The sequence below is a fragment of the Haliotis cracherodii genome, unplaced genomic scaffold (genome assembly GCF_022045235.1).
Source record: "Haliotis cracherodii isolate W230 unplaced genomic scaffold, xgHalCrac1.p SCAF_12, whole genome shotgun sequence".
NCBI classification, from domain to species: Eukaryota; Metazoa; Mollusca; class Gastropoda; order Lepetellida; family Haliotidae; genus Haliotis; species Haliotis cracherodii.
In genome coordinates, this window is record NW_027266267.1 from 2,915,044 (window position 1) to 2,924,898 (window position 9,855).

Below are 9,855 nucleotides of genomic sequence, written 5' to 3' on the forward strand. Positions count from 1 at the left end.
CATCCACCCCAATTGCGTGGATCGATGCTCATGATATCAATCACTGGATTGTCTGGTCCAGACTTACAGGCCGCCGTCATATAGCTGGAATTTTGCTAAGTGCGGCGTAAAACAAAAAACAAACAAACACTTACGATAAAGGGAGACAATTCAAGGGTAGGTAACTCTTGTCTGACAATAGTGCCCTGAAAGTCACCGCAGTGAAAATCCAATGTTATGTTGACTGCAGTGAAATATCACTTTTCTCAAATTCAGAAAACTCAGTCTTTCACACTGAAGTATATAATAAAGACGATTATATACCCACGTAAACAGATTTCGTTTAAAGTAAGATGCCTCACTATTATACTGAGTCAATATGTTTGACCAAACACAGAGCGTCACCATTGTAACGCGACTCTCAACATAACATCCGCCTTGGCCTTACATTGTCAACATTAATTACAAAACAGTCAGGTTGAATAGCTCGACTCGTGTAGTGGACTGCTCTCAGAGACGTCAGAACGACGTTAGTCCGGCAACGCCCATTTCTTCAGCTTCACATAAGCTTCTTCTGGGCGTGGTGCCTCTTGGACTGCTTCCGGTGTGGGAAGTGCCCGTATCCGACCTTGACCTGGCATCATATAAGTTGAAGGACGCCTTGGGGACTCATTCATGTCCAGACGAAATACTTCCTGTGGTCTCGGGCCGCTAGAGGGAGCTGCGAACAGCACGTGCACCTAAAACAGTTGAAGTGTTAATATTGAGAGACTGCAGATATGACCTACCTTAGTGAGTTGCACGGAGGTAACAGATGCTCTAAGAATAAGACGAACCTTGGCGAGGCTCAAGGCGACATGACGTACCTTGGTGGGTTGCAAGGGACATGACGTACCTTGGTGCGTTGCAAGGGACATGGCGTACCTTGGTGCGTTGCAAGGGAAATGACGTACCTTGGTGGGTTGCAAGGGACATGACGTACCTTGGTGCGTTGCAAGGCGACATGACGTACCTTGGTGCGTTGCAAGGGACATGGCGTACCTTGGTGCGTTGCAAGGGACATGGCGTACCTTGGTGCGTTGCAAGGGACATGGCGTACCTTGGTGCGTTGCAATGGATATGATGTACCTTGGTGACTTGCACGGGTTGTGACGTACCTTAATGAGTTGCACGGTGTCTTAACGACCCTGGTGAGAAGAGCGTAAATATGACGTACCTTGGTGAGTTGCACGGGATATGACGTACCTTGGCGAGTTGAAAGGGATATGACGTACCTTGGTGCTTTGTACAGGATATGACGTACCTTGAGATGCACAGGAATATGAAGCACCATCGTGCGGGATATGACGTATCTTGTGAGTTGCATGGGATACGACGTACCTTGGTGGGTTGCACAGGGATATGACGTACCTTGGTGTGTTGCAAAGGGATATAGCAAATCTTGGTGAGAAAAACGGGAATATGACGTACCTTGGTGAGTTGCACGGGATATGACGTACCTTGGTGTGTTGCACAGGGATATAGAAAATCTTGGTGAGAAGAGCGGGAATATGACGTACCCTTGTGAGTTGCACGGGATATGACGTACCTTGGTGTGTTGCACAGGGATATAGCAAACCTTGAGGGAAGAGCGGGAATATGACGTACCTTGGTGAGTTGCACAGGATATGACGTACCTTGGCGTGTTGCACAGGGATATAGCAAACCTTGGTGAGAAGAGCGGGAATATGACGTACCTTGGTGAGTTGCACAGAGGAGCAGCAACAGCACATGGCGGCACTGACGATGGCCAGTGTGAGCTCAAATAGTGACAGGAAGGCCACAAGCAGGGGGATTAGCCACCGGTAGTCGTCAGCATACAAGCCGTGGCGCTGTGGGTGTAACATTGTAACATCATGTAACCATGTAACATTGTATCAAGCACCGACAGTCGTCAGCATACAGACCGTGGCGCTGTGGGGGTAACATTGTAACATCATGTGACCATGTAACATTGTATCAAGCACCAGTAGTCGTCAGCATACAGACCGTGGCGCTGTGGGGGTAGCATTCTAAATGCATGTAACCATGTAACATTGTATCAAGCACCGGTAGTCGTCAGCATACAGGCCGTGGCGCTGTGGGGGTAACATTGTAACATCATGTGACCATGTAACATTGTATCAAGCACCAGTAGTCGTCAGCATACAGACCGTGGCGCTGTGGGGGTAGCATTCTAAATGCATGTAACCATGTAACATTGTATCAAGCACCGGTAGTCGTCAGCATACAGGCCGTGGCGCTGTGGGGGTAACATTGTAACATCATGTAACCATGTAACATTGTATCAAGCACCAGTAGTCGTCAGCATACAGGGCGTGGCGCTGTGGGGGTAACATTGTAACATCATGTAACCATGTAACATTGTATCAAGCACCGGTAGTCGTCAGCATACAGGGCGTGGCACTGTGGGGGTAACATTGTAACATCATGTAACCATGTAACATTGTATCAAGCACCGGCAGTCGTCAGCATACAGGCCGTGGCGCTGTGGGGGTAACATTGTAACATCATGTAACCATGTAACATTGTATCAAGCACCGGTAGTCGTCAGCATACAAGCCGTGGCGCTGTGGGGGTAACATTGTAACATCATGTAACCATGTAACATTGCATCAAGCACCGACAGTCGTCAGCATACAGGCCGTGGCGCTGTGGGGGTAACATTGTAACATCATGTAACCATGTAACATTGTATCAAGCACCAGTAGTCGTCAGCATACAGACCGTGGCGCTGTGGGGGTAACATTCTAACAGCATGTAACCATGTAACATTGTATCAAGCACCAGTAGTCGTCAGCATACAGGGCGTGGCGCAGTGAGTGTAACATTGTAACACCATGTAACCATGTAACATTGTATCAAGCACCGACAGTCGTCAGCATACAGACCGTGGCGCTGTGGGGGTAACATTCTAACAGCATGTAACCATGTAACATTGTATCAAGCACCAGTAGTCGTCAGCATACAGGCCGTGGAGCTGTGGGGGTAACATTGTAACATCATGTAACCATGTCACATTGCTTCAAGAATCGACAGTCGTCAGCATACAGGGCGTGGCGCTGTGGGGGTAACATTGTAACATCATGTAACCATGTAACATTGTATCAAGCACCAGTAGTCGTCAGCATACAGGGCGTGGCGCTGTGGGGGTAACATTGTAACATCATGTAACCATGTAACATTGTATCAAGCACCGGTAGTCGTCAGCATACAGGGCGTGGCGCTGTGGGGGTAACATTGTAACATCATGTAACCATGTAACATTGTATCAAGCACCGACAGTCGTCAGCATACAAGCCGTGGCGCTGTGGGGGTAACATTGTAACATCATGTAACCATGTAACATTGTATCAAGCACCAGTAGTCGTCAGCATACAGGGCGTGGCGCTGTGGGGGTAACATTGTAACATCATGTAACCATGTAACATTGTATCAAGCACCAGTAGTCGTCAGCATACAGGCCGTGGCGCTGTGCGGGTAACATTGTAACATCATGTAACCATGTAACATTGTATCAAGCACCAGTAGTCGTCAGCATACAGACCGTGGCGCTGTGGGGGTAACATTCTAACAGCATGTAACCATGTAACATTGTATCAAGCACCGGTAGTCGTCAGCATACAGGGCGTGGCGCAGTGAGTGTTAACATTGTAACATCATGTAACCATGTAACATTGTATCAACACGCTACTAAATAACACATCGCAACCTTGTTACGTGACATTGTATCATAACCTAGCTGTATAGTGTCGTATGATGTGCTTGTTTAGCAATAGTGTGTATGACCTAGCTATGTAATATTGTTTCACAACACGTTTACGAAACCATGCATCATAGCCTAGTTATGTGTTATTGTATCGTATCCTTGATAAGCAATACTGTATCAAACAAGTCCTCGTCCTTCCTTGTCCTTACCCTTCCATTACCATCACTCCATACTCACTTTGTAACTCATATATGTAAATCATACACCAGTTTCCAATATCCTCTACTTTCTTTGAAGCGTATATCCGAACACCCCAGGGCAGCCTCAAAGCACGGGGCATCTGTGAGATGGGCGTATATCTGAACACCCCAGGGCAGCCTCAAAGCACGGGACAACTGTGAGATGGGCGTATATCCGAACTCACCAGCACGGCCTCAAACCACGTGACTACTGTGAGATGGGCGTATATCCGAACTCACCAGCACGGCCTCAAACCACGTGACTACTGTGAGATGGGCGTATGTCCGAACTCACCAGGACAGCCTCAAAGCACGTGACTCCGAAGCAGGCGGGGCCGAACAAGGCTGCACACAGCACACTCAGCGTCAGGAAAGTGTTGCGCTGAATCACAAAACCAGTTTATCAGATAATGCCGGAAACAACACAGTCACCCGAATTACTGATGACGTTTAACATTAAAAGTGAAAGTTAGTTTCGCTTTCCAGTGAATATAAGCGTTACTTATCAGGAATTGAATATCAGAGCAAACTAGATTCAAGTTGAAAAAACCCGAATCCTTTCAAATTACTATAGTAAAGCTGAGATGCATTCTTTCGTATGATTATGTATGCATTATATATCTGCGTGCCTTCCTGAATGCTGAACCAGGTGTATACTTACAAAAAATAGGAGGCTGTGGGCCCTGACACGTGAAACGCACGTGCCTATTGCCCCCGCGATGATAAACTGAAACACAGATATAAACAATACGTTATTGCAGATCAGTGTACACAAGTGAAGTAAATGCACCAACATGTATGGTTGAAAATCCGGGTAGAATAGGTCTTCAGCAACCCATGCTTTCGGTAAAAGGCGACTATGCTTGTTGTAAGAGGCGACTAACTGGATCGGGTGGTCAGGCTCGCTGACTTGGTTGATGCATGTTATCGTATCCTTATTGCGTGGATCAATGCTCATTATATCCATCACTGGATAGTTTGGTCCAGACTCGATTATGTTTCAGACCGCCGTCATATAGCTGGAATATTGCCGAGTGCGGCGTTAAACACCAAACTAACAAACAGCTTAATGTAGATTGAAGTTTAATTTGATGCAGGGTTTTAACCACTCGGATGAAACCCACAAGCACCGGTAGGGTGACGCGGATCCTGTACCAGATAAGGGGCTCAACTACGAAGAGCAAGTTGTGTTGCTCTAGAGTGCTCGCTCCAGGGCATGGAGGACGACACATCTGCCTGGCGGTGTCTGGTCACGCCCCCAGCACGGTTTGACTCAACAGATTGGGGTGGGGGGTGGGGGGTGGGGTGTGGGGGTGGGGGGTGGGGGGGGGTGGGGGGGTGGGGGTGGGGGTTCTGTCGCATGTCTCACGTTGGCATGTGACGTGGGGCTGCTTCAATGTGTGACTCATCGCATTCACCCCTCCTGTCTCCCTGTGGGGATGCCGGGTCTAAATAGATTCCCGAATTGTTTGATTGGCGTTTTTAGAAGTTTGTAACAACAGCAGGGACACGATATTTATGGGTGACAACTTCTTTATCGTATTGTGGACGGCCTATCTGGACATTTATGTATCGAACACAAACACTTCGTATATATTTGTACGTTTATGTTCTTTTTCTACTCGACGGATAAAATAAGTCATACTCTGGTTACAATTATATAGCAATCATAAACTTGTGTTTCTTGTTATGTTTTACGATGCAACGAAATTCTTATTTCAAACCACAAACAGCTACAGACCTTAGACTAAAAATTGATAATTTGTTTTTATAGATTTTTTATGCATATATTGGCTCTCGTAAAACCGATCTTCACTTTTTGAATTTATATTGGTTATTTTTTTTCTATAACATTTCAACTGCGCTGCCGATTATGTAATGGCAGTGACGGATGACAGACACCCAGTTGTAGACAGTCGATGTTTGTATTCAAGATAGAATAAGATTTGTAATACTTCTCTGGGTCTAGATTTTCGGAACGATCTTAGCTAAGATGTGTCGATGGATAAAATGATACCATAGTTGAATGAAGTTGATTATCACCTGGCGATGTATTCTCTAGCGGGGAAATAGCACCAAGTCGTCAAGCGTATCGAGACGATGAGTTCTGTCTCGGGATATCCTCTGTCTTGTCATCAATTCATTGACATCGTCATCTTTAAAAATGTCCAAGGCAAAGTATGCTGCCATCTTGGATAACTGACGACAGCTATGACACCTTAGATTTACGTCAAACGTAATATATCTTATGGCTACGGTAGTTTCGAAAATAGGCTACGATAGTTTACAATTTCCTCACGATAACTTTACGATAATGTTAGGGCTACCATCGTTTCGAAAATCTAGACCCTGATCGCTGTCAGAGCAGCCAATGTGGAGATTATATATCGAGTGTACAAACACAAACACTTTGCTGTCAATAGTGACACAACATATACACTGTATATGTTTTACCTTTACGTTTTTGTTTACACGGTGGATGATTGTTTGTTTGCTTGGTTGTAAGGGGCGGTCGGGTAGCCTAGTGGTTAAAGCGTTCGCTCGTCACGACGAAGACCCGGGTTCGATTCCCGACATGGGTACAATGTGTAAAACCCATTTCTGGTGCCCCCCGCCGTGATATTGCTGGAATATTGCTAAAAACGGCGTAAAACCATACTCATTGCTTGGTTGTTGTTTAACGTGAATAATAATGAAGTCTGGACCAAACAATCCACTGATTCACATCATGAACAGCGATCTATGCAATTGGGATACGATGACATGCATCAACTACCCGATCCCGTCAGTCGTATCTTACGATTGACATAGCGTGGGTTGGTGAAGACCTATTCTAAACCGGTTGTTCACCGGTTTCTTGGTGGGTGAAATACGCCAAGCGCTGGTTACAAAGATAATTACAGTCATAAACGCGCACTTCTTGTTTAGCGATGCAACCGAATTCTAAATTCATATCACAAACAACTACCTTTTAATAAAAGTTAGTGACTGTTTTTTTAGAATTATATTATGCATTGTTGTAAAACCGTTCTTCTGTCGGGTAAGTTCGATCGTGAAACAAGTTTTGGATAATGAGATGGTCCCGTTGCAATAAAATTCCAACTGCGATGCCGACAAGATGTATGAATTGGCGGATGACAGACACCCACTCGCGTCTCTTTATCAGAGGTGCTGCACACCTCGCCCTGTGGGAAGCAATACAATACTCCATGTACACATATAACAGTCGGTTAAAACTGGGAAAAGACGCTGATATTGTGGACAGGTGCCAGGATTACAGATCGCCAAACACACGTCAGTCGCGCATTACAGTACATACACTCAGGCACGTCTCACGCTATGGCAAGACCCAAAACGCCCACACGCATAGACAACTGGTGCCAAAGTAAAACTTTGGAGCTTTTTATCATTTTTTATAAAGACGTTGGGGCGGACATTATAATATGATTTCAGACACTTATTTCCTAGCATAGACTTAAATGGATTTTCAAGAAGGAGGTGATAATCGTCTTTTGTTTTGTCTTTTAATAAAGGAGTCGTGTCCAGTTGCTATCAACACGGGATCCTTGCTATTAAACCATACGATTTTTCTTTACATTTAAATCAGATAAATAAAGGTCCTTGTACATGTTGACTTTAGAATGATCAAAATAGAAACATTTGCTTGCTAAAGATACAGATTAAGATCACATCTGCAAGCTTTTTTTAATTCCGTGTAGAAGATTCAATAAATTCAGCAGGACATATGATGTGTTTTCCACATGTAAAACAATTTCATTAAAATCAGACCTAAGTTCTCGCTACCGCTAAATAAAGATCTGAAGACATCCAATTAGGGGTCACGTCAGAACAACCTTTCATCCGACCAATCAGATCGTCGCTTACCAGATTATGAAAGTGACAGTCGGAATATGATTTCTAATACATGCAACCTCGAAAACTTTAACACCGAGTATTCCGAACGATAGTTACGGGTTTAACGACTGAATACATACAATCTAGACCATATATAATAGCCATTCCAGAATGTTCTTTTGTTCAGGTTTCAAATTTGTAATCGAGACATTGTGAAAATATGTTTCGAAGCGTTGTAGCCAATTTAAAATAAGTTCCTTAAAGCACGAGAAAGCTGCCTTCTGATTGGTCATTCCATTGGTCGGTCAAAGTTCGCGCAAGTTCGGTCTGACGTGACCCGTAATTGGATGTCCTCAAATCTTTGTTTTTAGCGGTAGCGAGAACTAAGATCTGATTTTAATGAGATTGCACGAAAAACATCCTGAGCCTTTCAAGTCAGTTTTTTACCAAGATTATTTCCCATTGTTATGAAAAAGTATCATCACATTTTAACATTTCTAAAGGCAACCTATATGATGCCCAAAAACATGATAGCTTCACAATGAGGTCGTTGTCTAAAACAAACCGGAAGTGACATATTGGAAAACATACAGTCACGCGTTAATGGGTTGCAGGGGCTCCGTGCCTGTGAAGGCTACAGTAACACACAACTTTGAACGACAGTGTGAAGAGTTGTGTCCCTTAAGCATGCCAGGATCCTTTGATGTTTTGTTTGAACCCAGGGGTTTATTCTTTCGTGAAGCTCTCGTGAAGGTGTTATATAGCTGTAATATCCTTCAAATTTGAATAAAACTAACTGCATCACTCATACTGTGACAAGATATTACTGGCTAAACAACGTCACACACACACACACGCAGTTCCATCACCCCCTACCCCCTCACCCCCATCCCCACCCTGAGTCTACAACTGTTGCCACGTGTCTGTGCACTACTCACCCACATTCCACACCAAAGAGGACACGCTGCTACAGTTAGCGTCACGAGCGTGTCATACACCATCAAGGAAGATGCAACAGCACTGGCTGTTTGACGTTCAGCATCGCGGGTTGTCAAGGTCAACGCCAGGTCAAGGCCACCGAGCAAAGCACATGATACACCGATTCCGGTTTGGACCGCTCCGAGCACTCTGATTCCAGAATACGGGAACTGGTCAGCCTGTTTCCTCTCGATACCCTGGACCTCCATAGAGTGTCGCCTACAGATTCATTGTTCCCTGGAAATAAATACACACGCTATACTCTGAACGTTATCATACAGGTTATACCTTTCACATAAATGCACACGTAACACACGAAGTTAATACAAGGGTTATACCCTCGCACACAATACACGCCTTGTACACTGCAAGTAAATGCAGGCTTTATACCTTGCTAGTAAAAACATACTTTATACCCTTCACGTAAATCCACACGTGATATACTGCAGGTAAACACACACGTTATACCCTGCAAGTAAATACACACGTTATACCCTGCAAGTAAAATACAGGTAAAGACACACGTTATATTCGTTTGTTTGTTTGTTGTTTAACGCCGCATTCAGCAATATTCCAGCTCTAAGACGGCGGTCTGTAAACAATTGAGCCTGGACCAGACAATCCAGTGCTTGATGTCATGACCATTGATCCAAGCAATTGAGATCGATGACATGCATTAACAAAATCAGCTAGCCTAACCGCCCGATCCCGTTAGTCGCCTCTTACGACAAGCATAGTCGCCTTTTATGGCAAGCATGGCTCACTGAAGACCTATTCTACCCCGGATCTTCACGGGTCAAATACGCACGTTAGACCCTTTAAGTGAATACTCAAAGGTTCACGACAATTTGCAAAAACATGAAGGCAAATGTCATTTGAGTGGCAATATAAGCTATACATCTCAGCTGACTTTATGATATATTTGATTTTTAAATGACAATATCCTATGTTAGCGATATGATATCCAAACAGTTAACTGTACTGGCGTTTAGTCGGCGCTCTAGCATACTTCTACATGTTATTATACTTTTAAAATATAATTTGATTTAAAACTAA

The 9,855-nt window shown here is 44.4% G+C and overlaps 1 protein-coding gene across 1 annotated transcript; it reads right to left on the reverse strand.

The window, feature by feature from the left end:
• Positions 1-341: 341 nt before the first annotated feature.
• Positions 342-9,016, reverse strand: LOC139458126 (uncharacterized). Its single transcript, XM_071239433.1, has 5 exons — positions 8,760-9,016; positions 4,628-4,693; positions 4,262-4,348; positions 1,716-1,850; positions 342-719 (listed from the first exon to the last, which is right to left on the reverse strand). Exons 1-5 carry the CDS (start codon positions 9,006-9,008, stop codon positions 510-512), a joined length of 747 nt encoding a protein of 248 aa, XP_071095534.1. The 5' UTR covers positions 9,009-9,016; the 3' UTR covers positions 342-509.
• Between the last annotated feature and the right edge of the window lie 839 nt (positions 9,017-9,855).

Excerpts from the sequence above, each read along its gene's own strand:
- LOC139458126 (XM_071239433.1), bottom strand. The coding sequence starts at position 9,008 with ATGGAGGTCCAGGGTATCGAGAGGAAACAGGCTGACCAGTTCCCGTAT. Across the intron at positions 4,349-4,627 it reads CCCACAGCCTCCTATTTTTT|CGCAACACTTTCCTGACGCT; the intron begins GTAAGTATACAC and ends TTTGTGATTCAG. Across the intron at positions 1,851-4,261 it reads CGTGCTTTGAGGCTGTCCTG|CGCCACGGCTTGTATGCTGA; the intron begins GTGAGTTCGGAC and ends TTACACCCACAG.